The following is a 23,764-nucleotide window of genomic DNA, read 5'->3' as shown; positions in this document are numbered from 1 at the left end:
GCATCTTAACCATGACAACCACCAACTGCTAGAATAGCAGCCTATTGTGAACTGTTGTCTTCCCCAGTAAACAACCCCTGAGAGCACTTGAGTGCACAAGGTTGATTTACAAGTGCCCTCGGAATCACACTTACTGAAAAGCAAGAGGAAAATTAGAATAGACAAAGGGTGAGAGAAAGAATTTGGTCTATGATATTGTCGCCATGTAAGAGTCAACCAATTCCACAGAGAGTCCTGGACCCAAGGTAGCCCTGCAGAGTTGTCTCAAATTGTACCCTTGCCTCAGTCATTGGGTGTCAGCTGTGAGCCACCAGTAGCCAAAGCCCTGTGCAGCTAGGGGTGTGAGGATGTCAGTTCTGAATGATAACCTCAAGTCTTCCAAAAACTAAGAGGAGAGAGAGAGAGAGAGAGAGAGAGAGAGAGAGAGAGAGAGAGAGAGAGAGAGAGAGAGAGACCTAGACAATCTATTTTAGTGTCCTAAAGCTCGGGCCACCTGCATGACTTTGGTGGAGCTGTTTCATTTCTTTGAGCCTCAATCTCTTTCTCTGGAAGGTGTCCCGAGCTGCTTTCACCAACTAAGTTTCCGTGATTCCATTCTGCGTTTCATTCTTGGTCAACATCCAGCACTGTCTCGTTACCTACCACAAAGCCTGTCCATATTCTTCAGCAGGGGAAGGGGGTAGGGCGCCGGAAACCTCCAACAGCACTGGAAGTTCACCTTCACCGACTGTGAAAAGAGGATCCTCCCCAACAGCGAAGTCACATCTACACACCGCCGTGGACGCACAGAAATCCCACGATTAAATGAGATTTGCAGGTGGCAACATGGGAATATCGACATTAGACTGAACGCAATTATTCAGTTAGCTGTATCTTTATTACCCATACTCCCCCTGGTGAGGCAATTTTCCTTATTGGAAGTAAAGCAACCCCAACGAAAGCATTTAAAATGATCCTTTTCCTGTTTTTATTAGCCAGTATCAAAGAAATAACTATTTGAAGCACAACCAAGGGGGAGGGAATTGGTTTTTTATTACCTAGTTCATGTTGTTATGGTGTTAGGAGTGGAGAAAGAGTCCCCAAGGAAATACTGTCTCTCAAAACAAGCTTGTAGGGTAATCAACAGGAGAGGTCTTTCCAGAAAGAGGGGGAAATAAAGAAAAATATTAAAATATAATTAAATAACCAAAGCGGATGCAAAAAATCGAATGTAAAAACGTATACTGTTCAGGACAGAAATGCCATTTCTTGACATTTAATTTCAGAGCATTATATATAATATGCTTCATTGAAACAGGGCTGTTAACTCTTTCTGATCACAGGAGAAGTCGTGAATGTGGATCTTTAAAATTAAAAATAAAAATAAGAGCACATGAATATTCCCTCTGAATCTGAATGTATACACTGGCACTTCACAACGAATGTCAACCCAGTTCATGATCACATGGAGTAAACACACCTTTACAGATGTGACATCATACCTATTCATCTGATCTGAACACACATTCAGTAAAAAAACAAGCTGAACATACAGCTCCAAAGAAGTACCTTTCACAGGACTCTCCTTGCCACACACACAGGTGCCTTTACCCTCAGCCCTGTGCTCAGTGGCTGACAGGTTGGGCTGTTTCCTTCTTTTGCTTCATTCTTAGAATGACCCTCTATCTAGAGCTATTCCTCTAACAGATTCCATATTAGTTAAGAGACAAGTAACACCTAATTTTAATAATATTTTTCACATTCCTTACAGAAAGACGCTGTAAATTTCTAACAGAAAAAAAAAAACCTAGAATAATAATGGAACTGGCTCTATTTAGAGGGAAGAGGTGTTTAAATAGTCTCACCTAGACCAGGCGTGGTGGCGCATGCTTGTAACCCCAGCATTCGGGAGGCAGAGACCAGAGGATCGTGGTTCGTGGACAGCATCAGCTACTTAGTGAGACTCTTTGCAATTCAGTGAGACACTGTTTTAAAATACAAAAAAAAAAAAAAAACTAAAAAACATGGGGCTGGGGGTATAGCTCAGAGGTAGATGCCCCTGGGCTCCATCCCCAGTACTGCAAAAAAATTTAAAATAAAATAAAATAAATAAATAAATAGTCTCATATATACTGCAGATCATTGTTCTTTCTCTTCTTTTTTCTTTATATTGATTATTTCACTTCTGACTTTAGCAATGTGGACAGCCACAGGCAAGTATACTAGAAACCATCCCAATCATAGCAAGTTCGTATAATAACCTTTTGTACTTTGTAAGACAAATAGAAGAAAAATAGATACAAAGCCCCAAGGTAAGTTAGATCAATACAAACTTAAAAGTGCTCATAAGCCTCTGAGTCTTTAGCCCAGAGAGAACACAGAAGCAAAAGAAGTTTTAATTTAAAAATCAAATTTTTAAGATGTTGTCTAGATTAGTGATTTACTTAAATCATCAGATCAACCCAATTCCCAAGTCAACGGAGACAAATATTACAAAACAATGTCTTTTTCAAGGGAAAACTACATAGTTGCACTCTACTCAGTACTAATCATTGAAAAAAAAATTAAACAAACATTACTGTAAATTGGTGACGCTGAAGTCATCAGTAATTGTCTTTAGCAATGCTTAAAATACTTATTTCATTTTCTTCAAATATATTACCTAACCTATTTTTCCCACAGCAAGATGCAATTACATTGTTAAAAATTAAGTTTGCCAAGTGTGATGGCACAGGCCTGTAATCCCAGTACTTGAGAGGCTGAGACAGGAGGATCATAGGTTCAAGACCAGCCTCAGCAACTTATTGAAATTCTCAGCAGCCTAGCAAGACCCTGTTTCAAAACAAAAAAAAACAAACAAAAAAATACAAAGGACTGGGGATATAGCTGAGAGGTAGAATGCCTCAGGGCTTACTCCCCAGTACTACCCTTCACACATACACACACAAAAATTTTTAAAAAGATAGAAAGATCCAATTTCAAATAACCTCAAAAAATGTATGTCCAAAGAAAATTGATTTTTAAGAGAAAAAGTCCTACAAATCTAAGAAAGTTTCCCTGAAAATATGATAGGGCTATTCAAAGGCTTCTTTTAGATCCAATATAGATCATGACTCCAAATACATCTTCATTCATTTGTCTAATAAAATTGTTGAGGATTTAATATGTAAGCTGGATTATATTCACTTATGGTTGAGCATATGGTAGGATGTTAAGTCAATACGCATAAAGAAAGAGAAAATAGAAGAAATAGCGATTAAACTGGAGGTTTATGAATAGAAAGTAAGCCAGCGGCAGACCCAATGGATGGTCTGTTCCTGGTCTACAGTGAGCACCCCACAGTGACTGTTGAAGTCACTCTCCCTAACACGCCTGCCTCGCACCTAAACCGAGTTGAAAGATGGGGTAAAATGAGCTTATTCGGTGGCAAAGAATAGAAGAAGACTGAAACACCTAGAGCCAGTGATGCTATGGGTCCCAGATGAAGAGCTGATTCTCTGATCTTGCCAGTAATAGAAAAGTTTTCTCTATGTATCCCAAGAAGGGGCTCATTAAGGGGGAAGTTCGGCTGAGTGTTTTCTATAATGATCTGCAAAGCCGCACCCTGGGCCAGCAGGACACCAGACTTCTCTACTTGTAGCAGAGCTGTGGAAGCCATTAAAGGACCCACATCTTCATTCGCAGACCCCCATTTTAATCATTACATGTGGATAATTTAAAAATGATACCAAGAAGCCAGGCGTGGGGTGCAAGCCTGTAATCCCAGTACTTGAGAGGCTGAGACAGGAGGATTTTAGGTTTGAGGCCAGCATGCAATATATCTTTTCAAGACCCTATTTCTTTTTTTTTTCTTTTCTTTTTGGTGGTACTGGGGTTCCTGGAAGCCCTTCTACCTCCGGGCTACACTCCCAGACCTATTTTTACATTTTTATTTGGAAACAGGGTCTCCTAAGCGTGCGCGGCTGGTTTCGAACCTGCGCGATCCTCCTGTCTCTGCCTCCCAAGCGCGGGGATGACAAGCGTGCACCACCACGCCCGGCTCAAGACCCTATTTCAAAATAAAAAATAACAGGTTCGCAGACAGGCTCAGCTACTACTTAGTGAGGCCCTTTGCAACTCAGTGATAACCTGTTTCAAAATAAAGAATAAAAAATAGGGCTGGGGGGTACAGCTCAGAGGTAGAATGCCCATTCCCAGTACTGTTAAAAAAAAAAAAGGTAAATAAATAAAAGGCCAAAGGTGCAGTGTGATAGTAGAGCAGTGCTGGGTTCAATCTCTAGTACTAGCCTCCCCCGTCCCAAATACTACCAAGAATTCCTAGTGATATGCCTCTAGCATGATTATATCCTCCCTTTGTATCATAAAAAGGAGAACAATGGTGTAAAGGAGAGTGTGCTGAATTTAGAATCCGAATAACCCCACCTGATCATCACTATCAAAGCAAAACCAGTTATCCTGTCTACCCAGGTCACAGCCTAGGTATAAAGTGGGGATAATGGCAGACACTCTCCATGTGGTGATCCATGAGATTAATTTCTGAAGTGTTTTATAGTTTACTAAGCAATTGCACAGACATAAACATGAAGAAGCCTCCCAGGGGCTGGCAAAACCACAGGACAAATTCTTAGATATATGTTGGTATAATTCTGTATACCAACTGCAGTTTAAAATCTGGAGTTTTAAAACCAGGGGGCCAGGCAGGGTGGTACATGCTTTTAATCCCAGCATTTGGGAGGCTGAGACGGGAGGATCACAGGCTCTTTGCAACTCAGCGAGACTCTGTTTCAAAATAAAGAATAAAAAATAGGGCTGGAGGTATAACTCAGAGGTAGAATGCTCCTGGGCTCCATCCCCAGTACAGAAAGAAAGAAAGAAAGAAAGAAAGAAAGAAAGAAAGAAAGAAAGAGGAAACTTAGATGTAATGTCCAAACATTTTACAGAGAAAAGAAACTGTGTGCACTTTTCCCAACCTTCAGTGACCTTTGAGTTGTGGGCAGGTACAAAGGCTATCCCAATTAAGGGGCTATCTCAATAAAAAAAATAAAAAATAAATTAAAAAAAAAAAAGCTAATCATGCTCAGGGGAAGCCAAAGAACAGCCTCTGGGTTCCACTTCACAGTCTACAGACTCTGAAGAATATGCTAATTATTTTATAAGCTAAAGTTATTAAGAGATAGCCTGCCAATTTGTCAGCAGATTGTTGCCTAATGAGCAGTTAATCTGTCCTTTGGAGAACAACATCAAGTGAGTTGAAAGCTTCCTTCAGAAGGTGTCTTTCAGTTTTGATCACCTACTCCATAAAACTGTCACTTACTCTTTCATCCCCAGCTACTTTTCAATCATTACAGTTCTTTGAAACACACAAACACAACAAGGATGGGGAAAGAGTTTGGCTACAACCCAAATGGCTGGACAAGAAGAGTCACCGGCACAATGAAGGGGGGCGGGGACCCCAGAGCAGCCGCAGGGATTTTTCTTTTATTTATTAGCTTTATATTTATTTATCTTTTATGTTATACTGCTGCATTGTAATCATACATCATAATAAAATTCAGAGAGATAGAGACATACGTGCATACAACACTCAGTGAGCTTTCCCCCAGGTCCCTCCCCTCTCCCTCCCTTCCTGGTACATGATATTGAGAATGACATTGATAATTTTGTATGTGTACATCCTGTCAACTGAAGTGTATTCTTCATCAAATCTCCCTCCCTGTCCCCCAATTTCCACCTTTCCCCCTCTCCGCCCCCTACATCACTTCCCTGGGGTTATTCCTCCCTTGTCACAAATCATTTCATTCTTGTGTCCCAATTTCTCCCTAGCTACAAGGGAAAACATATGATCCTTCATTGTTTAGACTGGTTGAGATGTCACAGAAGATATACAAATGGCCAAAAAACATATTTTAAAATATTTAAAATATTAGCAATGAAAGATACAAATCAAAACCACACTGAGATTCTACCTAACCCCAGTTAGAATGGCAATGATTAAAAATAGAAACAATTACAAATGCTGGCAAGGATGTGAGGAAACAGAAGTATTGTTGGCGGGATTGCACATTAGCATGGCCATTTTGAAAATCAGTGTGGAGGCTCCTCAGATGGCTGGGAATATAGTCGCCATATGACCCAGCTATACCACTCCTGGGCATCTACCCAAAGGGATTAAAACCAGAATATTAGAGCGATATACATATATCTGTGTTTTTAGCAGCACAATTCACAATAGCCAAATTATGGCACCAGCCTAGTTGTCCATCACCAGATGGACGGATTACAAAATCATGAGATACAACACAATGGAATTTTACTCAGCCATAAAGAAGCACAACATTACCTTATGTGCAGGGAAATGGATAGAACCCAAGGACATTAGGCTAGGTGAAATCAGCCATGAGATTTCAAGCATGGCTCTGCCACTCAAGGGCGGACTGCCCCAGGCAAGGTGTCAGCCCCCACACTTCTGTGTAGGCAACTGTGGAGTCCTTGCTGATGGCCTGAAGGCTAAGGCTGGCTGTGTGTAAAGAAGTGGTACCTAGTAGGTGTTGTAAACTATTATTAAAGAGATCGAAAATATAATAAACATGGAGATGGCCAAACCTGTCTAATAATCATAATACCCTAATAACATATTAATAATCATTTTTGCTCTAAATGTTTAAGTGTTAAGTAGAACATTGATTCTATTTTTTACATTAGAGGATAACTGATGCTTCAACTCCAGTTCACCCTTAATTTGTTCCCTCCCTGTATTATGGTCTTTCTTCCTTCCTACTCTCAATCACATACCTCTTTCTTCTCCTTGAGGTTGGAGCTACCACCAATAGTTGAGACATGTAAGAGTTATCCAAGATGCTCCCAGGGCTTGACCCAAGCACATGATTGGACCAATATCTTCAATTGCATGAATAAGCAGACTTTTCTTGACTTTTCTACCTTGCCACAAAGTGGCTTGCTTGCAGCAATAAGGTCAATCCAGGAGTATAAGTGAAATTGCTGGAATTTTTTCTCTAGCAATTGTGATTGTCTTTCCACTGGTACATTTGCTTGGAAAAATGCAGCAAAGGAATTTACCACAGCATGGGTAGCAAACAAAAAAAATGTTTTAATAACATTTCTACACATTGCTCAAGGGTTCTAAAGTTACAATTATGAGTTCATGCAGTGTGAACAACTGTTTTTCATTTTGTTACTGGTTTAAGAATTTAAATAGGAATTGATAGAACGGGCACATCTAATGCGCAACCCAATAGAGATTTACGGCCCCAGCAACGGTCTACAATTCTTCAACCGTGGACTGGGGAAAATGTTCACCATGTGTTTGCATTTCATTACCAAGGAAAGTTCGGTGATGCTTAGTGATTATTCATGTTACAAGTTTTAAAGATATATCTCTTTGGGGTATTAACAGACACATTTAAAAAAGTATCTGCCCAAAAGCTTCTATTTGCTTTCTCTGCAGAGTGTGAGCTTGGAAGCACCTGGCTGAAGCCTTCACTGAAGCCCACCAGGGTCTTCACTTCTGTGGAATCCCAAGGAATCACTTTCTATGAACTAAACCATGTGAGAAATGGAACATGAAGATTTGGGGGAATCTAGAAACAAAAATTTTTACATTCCCTTAAGAGCTTAAACTCCTCCTCCTTCAGGTACTGTATTTGCATTATTGTTTTGCCTTTTGCGCTTAGAAAACATGCACATACAATGTTCAGACATATCAGGAACTGAGGCATCAAAATGTAGGGCTCCATTCCTGAACGCACCTCCCATTCCTTACTTGGATCTACCGTTAGCACACAGCAGATGGGGTCTCCCCGTGAGCCAGCACTTATCTTGTTCTGAAATCATGTACGACTCAGAATTAGAGACCGTTTGAGTGTGGCCCTCAAAAGGTCCATGTGTTGAGATGTAATCCCCATCGTGAGATACTAAGAGGGTGAAAACTTAATCTGCCTATGGCGTTCAAAAGTGGGGCCCTTGGGCCAGGTCTGATGGTACACACCTGTAATTCCTGTATTTGGGAGGATGAGACGGGAAGATTGCAGTTTCAAGGCCGGCCTCAGCAACTCAGTGAGACCCCTTTTCAAAATGAAAAATAAAATAGGACTGGGGGTGTGGCTCAGAGGTAGAACAACCCTGGATTCAATCCCCTGTACCACACATTAAAAAAAAAAAAAAAAGTGGAGCCTTCAGAAAGCAACTAGGACTAGATTTGGTCATCAGGATAGAGCCCCATGATTAACCTTGGTGACTTTATCAGAAGGAGGGAGGAAAGGAGGGACAGAAAGAGACAGAGAAACACACACACACACACACACACACACACACACACACACACACACAGAGAGAGAGAGAGAACCAACTAGAATGCATACATAAACACTGCCCATCTCTCACTATAGAGTTTTCTGCACCACGTCTGAACTCTGCTGGAAAAGAGGTCATCACCAGACAGACATGGGTTCTCAGACCCATGAGCCAAAATAAATGTTCTCTTTATAAGTATTCCACCCCAGGTATTTCATCATAGCCTCCATGCCTAGCTTCTCAATGACACTCTGATCTTCCTTTGAGCAAGTCTTACTCTGTTCAGATTTTAACGTAGTGAGAAGGTAGAAGAAGAGGTCTGAACCTCTGTAGCTGTAACAAACAAACAAAAGCTACTTTCTGGGGAAGCTGGGCTGAGTTTATTACCACATGGAAGGAAGAAGGCTGCTCTTACCCCTTTTTGCCCAAACCGGTGCCCCTGAGTTTCTTGATGAAGATGTTCTCTCTGTGTGGTCCTAGTCAATTCACAGCTTCTGATCGAATATCAATAGTACCAATTATAACCAATAGTGACAATTACAGTCCTGTATACAAAGTTAAAACGTTGATTCCAGGTATTCAGCCTAAGCAATCTAAGGGCCTTGCTTCAAGATCATAGTAGATCTACATGTAATAGCGTCACCATAACAAGTAACAGTGACACTCTAAGGTGATAGGTCAGGTTCCTCCCTTCCCCCACAGGACCCTGCAGCAGAGACAAAAGGCAGAAACCTGGAAACCAGAGGCGGAGACGTCACGAGACTCCAGACATTGTGAGACTCCAGACATTGCGGGGCAGACTCCAAATGTTCTGAGAGGACCAGCCGCTAGCTCCACTCCAAAACCCCCGCTATAATACCCCCTCGTGTCCTCTCTGCTGCGTGACTCTGCTGACTGAACGTGACTCTGCCTCTTGGTCATTGATCCCTTCCCTCATGGTCCCAGCAGACCTCACCTGAAGGTACACCGATTGATTAAAGAGGCCTTTAATAACTTGGCTGTTGTTTGCCTCCTTCACCACTCCCAACTCAATTTCAATGTTACATAGGATAGTAGGACTCCATGACAGAACTGAAAGAAGACACTAAACCCAGCTTCTGGAGCAGGAGGCTATACCCCCAAAAAGGCAGGAAAATAAATATGACCCATAAATCTGCCAATTAATATATGACTGTGTTTAGATGGAAATGAACACCACATATACCCTATCATTTAACCCTAAAATAAGTGAGGGCAGTGCTTTTTTAACTATTAAAATGATAGAGATATATTAAGGGAAAAAGTAGCAACTTAGGTTCAAACCAAGTAATAAACCTCCATAAAACAGAATTCCATCTGACAGAAGGTTTCTGGGAAACTTGGTTTGGGGAGAGATAATGAGAATCTTTCTCCAAGCGGAGATCTCTAACATGTCTTTCACTATGACCACCTTGCCATCAAGGACTCCCTCACCTCCTCTCTAGGTAGCTCAACTCAGAGCTGGACAGCCATAATCATTAGAGAGCTCTTCCCTAAACCGAGCCAAATCTAACACTCCATAACTTACACACATCACTCTCTGTTTAGTGCTCTAAGATTCCAATTTCATTACAAAAGCTTGTTGACTATCATATTTGCAGTAGGAAGTTTCTAAACTCTGCTTATTCTTTCTTAATTGGCTAACCCCAGTCCTGAAAGCAGTTTCTAGAGACCACAATAGATATGGCCCAAGGACAAAAGTACTTCTTTATTACTTAATATCAATCCAGAAGTCTCTGTTTTAAATGTCAGAGAGAAGTAAGACAAAGCTTATATGAGTCGATTTTCCCAAGTGAAAAGTTACTTCCCATTTTTCTCTTTCATTTATAATGTGCAAAAAGATTCCTAAGTCTGAAAATATCTTCTCACTGTCAGACCAAACATGGTATTGTTAGCTGCACTAATGCTTTTACTTGAACTGAACAGTGGAACAGTATCTTTTATCTTCTGATTTGCAATGGAATGGAATTATTTACTGAAAGAGCCAAAATAAAAAGTGAAAGCCTACTTCCATCTCAAAATTAAAGCCACCTTTGAAGGTGTCTTTAGGTGAATATGTACATCTCCAGTAATTCAGGTAACATTTATAAGGCAAAGTAGTAACAGGATACTACATTTGAAAAGCATTTTCTGGGTCCTCTCCTCCTCCCCCTAAATGAAGTTGCAAATTATCTGATATAATTAGATATTTCCAATAATCTAGGGAAAGGCTATGCCTAGTGGCCAGACTGACTCTGTTCCATGGTAGCAACTACAGAAGACTAATAATGCTACACTTTGCACAAAATAACCGACGCCCTCACATATTGCAAGAGACTGAATGTTTCTATTACCCCCAAATTTGTATGTTGAAACCCTAATCAGAAAATGACAGTATCAGAGGTAGTGCTTGTGTTAGGTAATGAGCTACAAGGTCTCCACCCTCACCATGGGATTGTATCAGGGTCATATATTTTCTCTCATATGTGAAAGCCAGAACAAACAGAGGATGCAAAAGGGATTCCAGTCAAATGAAAGAAAACAGTAAAACAGTGAGAAGAGATTGAGGGAGGAAGGGAGGAAAAGGGAAAACAGGGCTGAGCACGGAAGCAGTTCAAGTAAGGTTGCATTCATACAAGCTTTCACTACCAATCTCACCAACATGTGTGGGAAGCGAGGAAGGGGAGGGGGCGGGGATATGGAGTAAATATACCAAATATGTAGGCATGTATGTTTTAATCACTTTGAATCTCACTCTGACGTGTGATTAATTTGCACCAATAGAGAAGAAAGAAGAGGAGGAGGAAGAGGAAAAGGAGGAAGAAGAGGAGGCAGAGGAGAAGGAGAAAATGACAACAGAGAACTAGCTTAACTCTCTTTGAGCCGTCGCAATGTGAAGATACAGTGAAAATCTGGCCATATGAAGACCAGAGGGGAGACCCCACCAGAACCTGAACATGCTGGCATCCTGATTTCTAACTTTCAGTCTCCAGAAGCCATTCAGTATATAGAGTCCTTTGTTATAGCAGCTCAAACTGACTAAGACAAGCATAAAGAATTGTCGTGCGCAGTGACGACTCTTACACGATCTTCCTCAAGCAGTTTTATTACCCCAGGTTCTTGTACAGTTCCCGCAAATCTTCTTCCCGTAAATCTTCTCTTCTCTCTCTCTCCTTCCCCCCAGAAATCTTCCCCTTATATAGAGCCCAACAGCCAATCAGCAGACTGTTCACGTGCACAACTCATGGCAACAGCCAGTCCATTGGCTGTTGCCCTATGGCATGCGGTGTTCCCGTGTATCTCATGCTCTTGTCGTCACTTCCTGAAAGCTGTTTACCACCTAAGTGCTCTGGGGAAGATTTCCGCTCAGCGCCATCTTAGCTCTCGGACTTACTGGCTGATGGGCGGGGCCCGTCACAGTTCCCCCTTTTTTGTTTTTTCAGACAGGAGAGGACAGAGGACTCAACCCCTGTATGTTTGGAAGGGGCTTCTAGGCCCACCACCTTTTGCCAGGGACGGGACAAGAATCAGTGGCAACCCGTATGCAGTTGAGCATGCCCTCCTCGGGATGCACCCTCCCGGGGTCCCGAGTGCAGTCCTAGCTGGCATCCTGTCATTAAGACTTTCCCATCGCCGCAAGCCATATTTGAGGGGATTGTCCCAACTCCATGGCTGCAAATGCCTGAGCTATGAGCACTTGATCTGTAGCGCGCTGACGGATTAGTTTTCTAAGACAGTAGAGACATAAGATACACAGTAAGACCAGACAAAGACCAAGAGCACCCAGTCCAGCCCACTCTTTTAAATGACGAGCTGCTTGTTGGATCCAGGACATCAAGGTGCGGGCCATCACCGGGTCAACTTGAGTAGTATTGGTTTTGATGATCTCCAACCGCAACCGTCTTGTCAAATTGTCAAATTTCGATGACCGGTTATCTGTAGGATATGCAGAAAGCTCGCAAGAAAGATTAGCGGCAATAAACGCATTATCATTAATCATGACAAGGGGAGCTAAATCCGTGCAACTGCCATTTATCCCACAAAGAAGCCACAGATCAAATAGGTTAGAATGAAAGGCCATGGTCAGGCTCTAATAAGTAAAATTATAACCTGCAAAAGTAGAATTTGCTCCTGTGCCAATTTTAAGGGGAAAAGGTAAAAGGATTAAGCGGGGAAGAACTTGAGCAGAATGACTCAAAGGCAATAGAAAAGAAAAAGCAATCAAAAGCCCCCATTGTGGATCACTTCCTATCCTTGGAATTCCACAGTATCATGGTCCCCAAAAGAATCAGTCGATGGCTCATCATCCTTTTGTTTCACCAGACGAGTCAGCCGCTCTGGAACCCAGACAGGATCGGCGCCGTTCTGTGGAAACACACAAACAGAGCCTCTGGCCCATGTGAGCACTGGGTCAGGTCCCCTCCATTGCCCTGTGAGGGCATCCTTCCAACGCACGAAACCCTGGCTCGTACCCGAGGGGGCAAAATGACGATCGGCAGCAGTCTTGCCATTGACATCTAATTGCAAAAAATTCAAAGTAAAAAGGGCTAAGGATAGGCGCTGCTTCGGTTTCATATTGGTTCCAATTCCCTCTTTTTGTTTTATCAAGCATTCTTTAAGAGTACGATGGGCGCGTTCCACAATACCCTGTCCCTGAGGGTTGTACGGAAGGCCATGCTTTAGAGTTATTCCCATCTGTGAACAAAAAGATGTGAATTTTTGGGAAGTATAAGCCGGGCCATTATCAGTTTTTATTTCTTTAGGCATATTCCATGCTGCCCAGGCCTCAAGGCAATGATTGACGACGTCATGTGCCTTTTCCCCGGCATGAGCAGATGCATGAATAATTCCAGAGACAGTATCTATGGAAACATGGATATATTTCAATTTTCCAAATTCAGATATGTGAGTTACATCCATTTGCCAGAGATGTAGAGGGAGCAAGCCTCGTGGGCAAATGCCCACATGTGGGGGGTGTAAAAAAGGGGCACAGGCATTACAGGTTTTTACAATTTCCCGAGCCTGATGTCGAGGGATTTTAAATCGCTGTTGTAATGTTTTAGAATTTACATGATATTGACGGTGAAATGCCTGTGCCTGTTGCATTTGAGTAAGAGAAAAAATCATATGTATCTTGGTGAGTTTATCTACTAGATCATTTCCATATGTAATAGGGCCAGGTAATCCAGTATGTGCCCTAACGTGCTGGATAAAGAATGGTGTCTTTCTTAAATGTATATAAATCTGGATTTGGCTAGCCATAGAATGAATAGGAGTATGTAAAGAGAGTTGACCCGCACATTCAAGCGATCTAACCAGATTAACCACATATTGTGAATCTGATAATAAATTGAAAGGAGAAGAAACTCTCTTAAAAATTTCTAAAACAATATTTAATTCAACCAGTTGTGGAGAGGTATGTGAATATTGGATGATAACAGGATCGCTTCCCTCTATTAGGTAGGCCCCCACACCAGTTTTGGATCCATCAGTAAAAATGTTAATTGCATTAGCTACAGGTTTGTTTTTAGTGACCAATGGGAAAATGAGAGGATGTTCCAGAACAAAATGTAACAATGGATCTTTGGGAAGATGATTGTCTATTTCACCACTGAAAGAGCACATAAGTATAGCCCAATCATCAATAGTGGCTACCAGCGTTTGTACTTGCAGAGCAGTGTACGGTACCACCAACTTATCGGGCGTTCTGCCAAAATGTTGGATGCACTGCTGAATGGCTTTAAGGGCAAGGCTTGCTACACTGGTGGGATAATATTCAACTACCTTTTGAGGGGAGACTTTGGGGTGAATCCAAAGAAGGGGTCCTTGTTGCCAAAGAACACTAGTAGGCTGTTTTTCAGTGGCCAGGATACAAGCCCATAATGGCTGTCCAGGGGTCACTCGACGGAGAGACGCTTTCGTAAGTGCTTGTTCTACTAATTGTAACGCATGGCGGGCCTCATCGGTAAGGACGCGAGGAGAATCTAATTGAGGATTGCCTACGAGCAGATTATATAAAGGTTTCAAGGCATGGTTAGGAATTTGTAAAAAGGGTCGAACCCAATTAATGTCTCCCAACAGTTTTTGGAAATCATTGAGGGTTTTTAATTGATCAGTGCGGATGATTAATTTTTGAGGCAGGACTGCATGGGGGAGAACAATGTTGCCAAGAAAGTGTATATTTTCTCCTCTTTGTACCTTTTCTGAGGCGATGAATAATTGATGAGTTTCCAAAATCTTTACAAGGTGACAATAAGCCTCCTCAAGTATGGAGGGATTTTTTGTGGTTAACAAAATGTCATCCATGTAATGAATACACCGAATTTCTGGAAATTTGGTTTTTACGGGCTCAAGAGCACTATTTACATATAATTGACAGAGGGTAGGGCTATTGGCCATTCCTTGTGGGAGGACCACCCATTCATATCTACTGTCAATTTCCTCTTGATTAATAGAGGGAACAGTAAAAGCAAAACGAGGAGTATCCGCAGGATTTAAAGGGATGGAGAAAAAACAATCTTTTATATCTATGCTGATAAGTGGCCACTCCTTCGGAATAGCAGAGAGGAGTGGAAGCCCTCGTTGGACTGGCCCCATAATCTGCATTTGGCTATTTATGGCTCGGAGGTCGTGTAATAACCTCCATTTTCCAGATTTTTTCTTTATCACAAAAATCGGGGTATTCCAAGGAGAGGTGGATGGCCGGATATGGCCTAACTGTAATTGCTCTTGTACTAATTTCCTTGTTACTTCAAGCTTTTCACGGGAGAGAGGCCACTGAGGAACCCATACTGGATCTCCCGTCTTCCAGGTAATGGGAATTGCCTCCTCAGTGGCTACTGCACAAAACCCAGTTCCTCGCGACCACTCTTTTCTTTAGTAGGAATTGGGCTTTTACGTCCCTGGAGGTGTTTTCCCAGCCCGTAGGAAGGGTGGTAGCCCTGGCGAAGGAGAATATTATGGGCTTGGGGGAAATAAGATGTATTTTGTAAGGAATATCCCATGTCCACTAATAAATCTCTTCCCCAGAGGGAAACTGGCAGCTCCAGCACATAGGGTTCAAACTGCCCCTTATGTCCCTCCTGATCTTTCCAATGTAAAGCCCTAGCACTGAGGTCAGGGGTTTTAGCATAACCCAAACCTCTAAGTTCTCCGGTAGCCTTTTGAGTGGGCCATGAAGATGACCAATCTTTACAGGCGATGACACTTTTATCTGCCCCAGTATCTAAAAGTCCTAGGATTTGCTTGCCTTCCACGTCCAAGGTTATCAAGGGACGAGTTCCCATATCAAAGGCAAGAGATATTAACTCATTTCCTGAAGAACCGAACCCACCAATACCGCGTCGTCCCTCTGCTGAAGGAAACATACCATGTAGACTGGGAAGCAAAAGTAACTGTGCCACTCTATCCCCAGGGGAAATGGCAACGATACCCCGGGGCGCTGAAACCATCACTTTGATAATACCGGTATAATCCTCATCTATAACCCCCGGATGGACTACAAGTCCTTTCATGGTAGAGGAAGACCTTCCAAAAAGTAAGCCAACAGAATTAGGTGGCAGAGGACCTTGAAAATCTGTTTCAATAATTTGAACCCCCATTTGTGGCGTTAATACCAGCCTGGAGGTGGCACAGAGGTCCAATCCTGCCGAACCTGGAGTGGCTCGCCGGACTGTTCCGGAGGCTGTAAATTGGGCCACTGAGGTGGCTGTGTCTCCATGGCCCCATACACCTGAGGGTTCCCATATTTTTGTGGGCCCTGGGAACGAGGGCCCGCCCTCCCGTTTTTTGTCTGAGTATTTGATGATTGCTTTCCAGTATAGGGCAAAGGGTTGCCATCGATATCTTTAACCGAACGGCACTCAAAAGTAGGATGCCTTCCTTTTCTACATCGACGACAATACTCAGGAGGAGAAGGATAAGATTGGGACGCCCTACACTTAGGACAATCTCGTTTTAAGTGTCCTGTCGCTCCACAGGAAAAACAATTGCCATTTTTGGTACTATTCTTACTTTGTTGTCCGGAGGCCTGTATAATGGCTGCAGCAAGTCCTGAATTGGTTAAGGGTCCTCCGAGTTCCCTGCACACCTTCATCCACACCTCTAGGCCTTTATGTTTGTAAGGAGTGATGGCCTGTCTGCATTCTTTAGTGCATTGCTCATAGACCAATTGTTTAATGAGCGGCATGGCCGCGTCAGAATCCCCAAAAATTCTTCCCGCAGCCTCTACTAGACGGGCAACGAAGTCTGAAAAGGGTTCAGTCAATCCTTGAGTAATCTTTGTAAGGTTACCAGATACCTCTCCTTTGTTAGGGAGGGCCTTCCAGGCCTGGGTAGCGAGTCTGTTGATTTGTTCATACACCTGTTGTGGATACCCAAGCTGTTGATTAGCAAATCGTCCTTGGCCCATCAGCATGTCTATATCCCAGGCTGAATTTCCTGCTGCTCGATTACGTGCAGCTTGTTCAGTGGCATATTCTATATAATAAGCTTTCCAATCCAAATATTGGCCAGGATTTAAGGTGGCCCTAACCAAATTTTGCCAGTCTCCTGGGGTCATGGCATAGCGATGTAAACTCTCTATTATTGCTATAGTGAAAGCAGCTGACGACCCATATGTGCGAACTGACTCTGCGAGATGCTTAACTATTTTAAAGTCCAAAGGCTCATGATAACGATTTCCCCCCTCCTGCAGCTGGAAAACTGGGAAAGCTTGATTTGCTAAAAAAATTCCCGCATCTCTCCACATCTGACTACTAAAAGAGACACCTTCTCCTGCTCTGGGCGCAGAAGGGTTATACGGAGGAGGCGAAATTTCCTCTTTAATCAGTTCAAAAGCTTTCACTTGTTTACCAATGGCCTCTAATTCCTCCTCAGAGTCATCCTCCCCCTCTGACTCTGAATCCTCCTCACTGGCCACTTTAGAGGAAGTTGAACGTTCCTCTTTTACACCGTCTAAAGCTGCCTGGCCCTCCTGCACAAATTTTCTAAAGCGCCTTTCTTCCAAACAGGCACGAATCAGCCGACAAAGCGGCCGAGTCCCTCCTGTGACAATACCTTGTTCTTCGGCGCGTTCTACGTCTCTTCCCAATTTATCCCAGCTTGCTAAAGAAAGATTCCCTGATACTGTAAACCATGGCGCTACCCTATCTATTTGTTCGAGAAAATCTTGTATTGTCTTGTCCCTAAGCTTTAGGCCTCTACTTTTCAACAAAGCTTTCAATGCTTTATGCAATGGGTGAGATGGACTATTTCCCATCTTGTCGAATCAGGACCAGCCCGATTCTCTAACTTACTTACACTAAAAAATATCCTCCTTAATGGAGCCCCCTTTGATCGGGGAAAATACAGCGCTGTTCCTCGCTTTTCCGCGAGCCTCGCTTATCCGCGAGCCTTATTTACTAAATATCCTCCTTAATGGAGCCCCCTTTGATCGGGGAAAATAACCCTCCGTAAACGGAGCCTCCTCCTCCCTTTTCGGAGTCAAGGAGTACTTACCAGCCGGCTGCCCTGGACTGCCGAGGTTCTGATCAAAGCGAAGGTCCCCGTACGGGCCAACCACTTGTCGTGCGCAGTGACGACTCTTACACGATCTTCCTCAAGCAGTTTTATTACCCCAGGTTCTTGTACAGTTCCCGCAAATCTTCTTCCCGTAAATCTTCTCTTCTCTCTCTCTCCTTCCCCCCAGAAATCTTCCCCTTATATAGAGCCCAACAGCCAATCAGCAGACTGTTCACGTGCACAACTCATGGCAACAGCCAGTCCATTGGCTGTTGCCCTATGGCATGCGGTGTTCCCGTGTATCTCATGCTCTTGTCGTCACTTCCTGAAAGCTGTTTACCACCTAAGTGCTCTGGGGAAGATTTCCGCTCAGCGCCATCTTAGCTCTCGGACTTACTGGCTGATGGGCGGGGCCCGTCACAAAGAATAGTCATCCCAGTTTAATAACAATAGCAGTTAACAACAACAAGAGGGTAGTTAGATCCTCAAAGCCCAGTCTTTCATTTCCTTTAAGTCCTGGTCTAAATGCCAATTCCTTGATAAGGCCAGCAGTGACTAATCAAAGTTGTCATGCCTCTTCCTCTCTCCTGCCCAATTCTCTCCATTCAGAGACCGTGGCCCCTTGGATATTCCATGAGCTTTACTGAGTTACTCTGTGTGCTAGATGCCCCACTTCCCTTCCTCCCCAACAACACAAACTCGCAAACATAAACACATAAATGAAAAGGACAGAATTGTTATATGTTTACTCCTTTACCAAAGGATCTAACAGTGGCTGGCACATAGAGAGAAGCATATAGTCCACATATATTAGTTGATGTATGAACTGCTGATTCTGGGATTAGTTTGCCCAGAATCCTGCAGCAGCCCATACTCACTACACAACTCTGGGGAAACTGTAATCTTTCTTGGCCCCGGGTTTCCTCAGGACTAAATTGGGGCACAGATGAGGCCCTGCCCCATAGGACCATCAGGAGGATGAAGGAGGCAGTGCCTGCTGAGTGTTCAGCATCACGCCTAGACATGGTAAACTTGCTATGAGCGTTAGCATCATTATAATGCCACGATACATGTTGGAGGTGGTGATAGGCTTGTGATGATTTGCACTCTTGGGCAACTGGCTCCTCTCATCTTATCTGACAGCACCCATCTGAGATGAAGAAAAGGCCCTCAGCAGAGCAGAGAGCTACCAGCGATCAGGCCCATGGCTCTGGCTTCACCAGCTCAATTCCGCAACCTCCAGAGCCATGCAAAGGAGCTGTTAACAGCATAAGTGGTCCTGCAGCTGACCTGCTGGAGTAGAATAAACAGAACAGCGAAACCACCAGTAAGCCATGGCAAGGCTCAGAAACCTTAAAAGGCAGGGAAGGCAGCTCCCTCTTCCTCCTACAACTCAGATTTGTTTATTTGGCTTAACTGGAGTCAGAGCTAATGGTTCTAATGGCTTTGTGTCCCCAACTCATTCTCCAGACTTCGCCACGGGGACTGTAACTTACACTCTCTGAAAGATAAAGAGGGGGAAAAAATGGCCCTGCATGAAATAATTTACCAGAACATACTAATCATTTAGACATTCACTTATATTTCTAGAAAGCTAATGATGAAGACTGGTGTGGTAGATCCCCCCCCCCCCCCCGGGGCTAAATTCAAGTCTGCCAATAGGAGGTGGAGCTCTAAACTGGACTATAAATCTGCATATTTATCAAGGATTTAGGAAAACAAAACACTTTGGACACATCCATTAAGATTGGCACATATCTTTGTTGTAGGGAGAAAAGCAAAGACTTAGAGACCTACTGAGTGGGAGGGAGAAGAGAGAGACTGATGAGAACAGACATAAAGGGGGATGACAAAAGGGGAAGGGTACGTGCTGATTTCTTGGCCGGCGAAGTCTTAAATTCCCTATTAATTATGACATATCCTCCCAGGACTAATCATCCCTAAGTGGACTATTGCTGCACTATGTGAGGAGCACAATGAAATGAACGACCACACATTCAAGGAGCAGATAATGACAAGTCATGCCTCTAAGGAATTTCTCTACTTTAGAGAAAACTTCCCAGGAATTCCTCCACTTTAGAAAGACTCCGAGAGTTGAAGTCTGAATTAAATTCCTGATGCCTATGTGGATACCATGTCCTCTATATAAGACCTTTCCATAACCTCAACATGCACCTGATAAGCAACTAACTAATTCTAGAGGAAACCTGAGATTTCCATTTCATTTCTGACAAGCTACCAGGTGATATTGGTACCCATAGGCCCTTGAATCACACTGAGTTGAAAACTTCCGCACCTGGTAAGTCTCAAGAATAGCCTTTTGTTGTTGTCAGATTTAAAAAAAAAAAAAAAAAAGTATTTTCAACAAGGAGAAAGGAGTGTAATTACCAATGAAATATTGACTATTTGGATACTGGAGACTGGAGACTGAACACAGGGGCATTCTACCTTTGAGTCATGGGCCCAGCCTTATCTCTTTTGTTATTTTAAAACAAGTTCTGGCTAAGTTGCAGAGGGCCTTGCTAAATTACCCAGGCTGGCATCGAATTTGCAATTCTCTTGTCTCAAGCTTCCCAAGATTTGGGATTACAAGTGTGTGCCACCACATCCAGCTGAAATACTTGTACTTCAAAGTTCTAAGAATTCAATAATTAATATTTGCAATATTCAAGGGGCAAGTGCCTGGTGGTGCCAACTGCCATGAAATGGTAAAATACATTTAAGTCACAGACTTTGTGAAGTACACACAAACACCAGTGTCTTATCATTGAATAATCTCTCACTGTACTCTATTGATAGGCATTCATTGATAAATTCTCCTTTGAAATATACCATGCCTAGACTATATCCAATCTAGAAAACTGTCTTAATTTTCAGACTCCTTTGACAATAGATACTATGTCCAGGGGTTATTTTCACTGTCTTTGAAATTTGACATGTTAGATAAGAAAGCTGGTACTGACACATCAAATTCCAACTGGCTTATCTTCATAGATTTTATCACCTAATAATAATGTTGACTATATCAAATTACATATAACCTTATTTAGGAGGGGACACAGTACGAAGGGAGAGAAGAGAAAGAAAAAGTTCATATTACTTATTACTTGTTTCTCTGTTTTCCCTCCCTTGCCTATCACAGAAGAATCTTGATGCATTCAGAAAAGGGCTAATGAAAACTAAACACAGTGCGTCTCTCCAGCCAAAACTCACAGTCACATCCCAGAAGTTTCCTATTGGTCCATTTCGATCAGCTGAGCAACAAGAGGTGTTTCCTCTAAAAGTCCACAGTGTATCCAAATCGGAACCCAGTAAAATCTGACTTCAGTTGAAGTGAAAATGCAGAGGTAGCATTTACGGATAACAGCTGGAGAACATTAGTTCCCTGTCTCTCCTCTTCTCTCCCAAGGGCCGAAAACTCTGCTGTTCAGACAGGAAGTCGTCATATACCACACACTGCACAAAACGAGAACGCTGGGACATAGAGCGAGTTGCAAAGGACCAGGAGGGCGGCGGAGGGGTTTTACTCAAGAACCAGCAGCGGCCACTCTTAAGTTCTTCTTGGGCTGCCTCCCCCACCCCAGCCTTCAAGTAGTGCGACTTATGCCAACCCAGAACTCAGGAGCACACACCACAATAATGGAAAATTCCCTCACTTTTTAATAAACTCAGAGTTAGAAGGCTTAATCTTTCATTTTTCACGTGTGTGTGCGCGCACGCGCGCGCGCGCGTGTGTGTGTGTGTGTGTGTGTGTGTGTGTGTTCACAGGAAATTAAACCCAAGGTCTTATATCGCTGGGTGGTACTAGGGGTGGAACCCAGGGGCTTTTCTACCTCCCGGCTACACTCCCAGACCTAATTTATACTTAATTTGGAAACAGGGTCTCACTAAGTTGCTGAGAGCTTCACTAAGTAGCTGAGGCTGGCTTCGAACCTGCGCAATCCTCCTGACTCAGCCTCCCAAGCGCTGGGATTACAAAGCGTTCGCCACTATGCCCGGCTCCTCAGCCCTATTTTATTTTTTATTTTGAAACATGGCATAAGTTGCAGAGTGTCTGTTGGCTGACCCCTCCTCCTGCCGTCCTCCTGTCTCAGCCTCCCAAGTCCCAGGATTACACAATGCAAGCCTTCCACACATCTGAAATACACTAACACACATCTCAAATACACTAACTCAAAGATGATTTGGGGAGTGGTCCAGATTCTCCAATCATGTTTTTGGCATACTTTCACATTTGCTATCTAAGAGGACATTTAAATTTAAAAAGATTTTTAAAAACTCACATAACTGCTCAGAAAAAAAGATATAAGGACACACACACACACACACACACACGGAATTCAAAACATGATGATCTGGAAAAGAGTAATTTCAACCAAAGTTGCATGTGGATATGGTTCTTTAAGGGTAGGCTTCTGCTGTGATTGCACAGAGCTGCCTAGAAGCGAACACAGACACAAACACGGAGAGAGACACCCACATTCTGTGGCCACAGCTCCAAGTTTTGCACAAGATGATAAGCGTTTCCTTCACACCACATGCTGAATCCCTGTTCTGCATTCCTAGTCTGCAGGAGCCTGCCCCTCCTTTGAAACCGCCTGTCCTCAGGGTGCGGGCTGTAAAGACCAACCTGGCCTCTTCGACTCCACTCAACAAGTTCGCTAGATACAATCCTTAACTTCTGAACTGCACACACACACACACACACACACACACACACACACACACACGCCTTTGCCTTCTACATTTTGTGGGCTTGCTGTTAATCAACGGGGTTACAACACTATGGTTTTATGCAAAAAAGAGGGAGGGAGGAGGGGCGCGGGAGAGGCCAACCCACACATCCATCATCCTTTTAGAAGTAGGCGGAGTTTAAAGTTTCCCCAACTTCCAAGGTCCCACTTGACAGGCAATATTTCTGTGCGACTTTCAGCCCCACGTAACAGATGGTCCTCTGCCGGTCTCGAGCCCCGAGAGAGCCCAGACCCAGCTCTGGCCACTCCACGCCTCGCCGCGGGACCTCAACGTGGCTACTTTCACGGAGCTGTCAGACCAGGGGCAGTTAGCAAAGAATGGAAGCTTAACTTCTTCCAGAACTTTTTCCTGCCACAGGAAAAGTCCAGAGAACGGGAGCACAAAGGCCTGGGAAAAGTTTCACTGCGTTATTTTCTCCAAACGTCTTCCGCCCTCTTGCCAAACCCTAAACTCCAGGTACCCAGGGAGGGGAAGTTGAGGTACAGGCGCTCCTTCAGCATTCCCAAAGACAACCTGGGGAGTTCTTTAAAGAGCCCCCACGGTGGCAGCGATCCTCCGGGCAAGATCACCACTCACTGACCACTCAGAGCGACGGGGAAGGTGATGGTCAGGACTGGGCGCCCAAAGGGGTGCGCCACGACCCCCGGGCGCCCTGCCGTGCCTTCCCAGCTGGGAGGGAGAGAGGAGGACTGCAGGGCGGGGTGGGGGCGCGATGGGGGAGTCTGAGGACGGCGGCCCACTCACCCTCACTGCCGTACTGTTTGCCATTGTTCGCGCCCATCCTGTGGCCGTCATGCCCGCCGGCTCCCTGGACACTGCATGGCTGGGGCGCACCTCCTGCGCGCTGGGCCAGAGGAAAGCCTGCCCGACCGCACCGTGGGCGGCACAGACCCCCGGTCTGGGGCGGGTCTGCGGCCGGGGGCGGCCCCTGCGCTCCGGAGGAGGGGCGCTCGGTCCCCTTCCCCGCACCCCGCTTGGAGAGGACCGGCCAGCTGCAGCGATCGAGGCGATCAGAGCCCGCGCTCGGGACCGCAGGGCGCAGCGCCGCGGAGAGCCCGCGCCCCCGGGCCGCCCCCAGGCTCGCCGCGCCGCCGCCGCGGGGTCCCCATGCGCCCCCCGCCCCTGCGGTGCGCGCCGGCCCCCGCCCCGCGCCGGCTCCGCGCGCCCTCGGCTTCCCCGGGGAGGGCGCGGCGGCCACTTGTTGCGGTGCCCCGAGCCAGCG

General features: G+C 44.3%; 1 protein-coding gene across 1 annotated transcript in view; it reads right to left on the bottom strand.

Annotated features, from left to right (window-relative positions):
* Window positions 1-23,323, bottom strand: part of FBXL7 (F-box and leucine rich repeat protein 7) — a gene marked incomplete at both ends in the record, with an annotated part of 433,708 nt that extends 410,385 nt beyond the window's left edge. The window contains one exon of the mRNA XM_080719761.1: window positions 23,287-23,323. Coding sequence (XP_080575887.1) covers window positions 23,287-23,323 — 37 coding nt within the window. The remainder of the gene's footprint in view (window positions 1-23,286) is intronic.
* Between the last annotated feature and the right edge of the window lie 441 nt (window positions 23,324-23,764).

The sequence above is a fragment of the Muscardinus avellanarius genome (assembly GCF_963383645.1).
Source record: "Muscardinus avellanarius genome assembly, chromosome: 1".
NCBI lineage: Eukaryota > Metazoa > Chordata > Mammalia > Rodentia > Gliridae > Muscardinus > Muscardinus avellanarius.
Note: the sequence above shows the minus strand (reverse complement) of the source record. Positions and strands in the feature narration are given on the sequence as shown.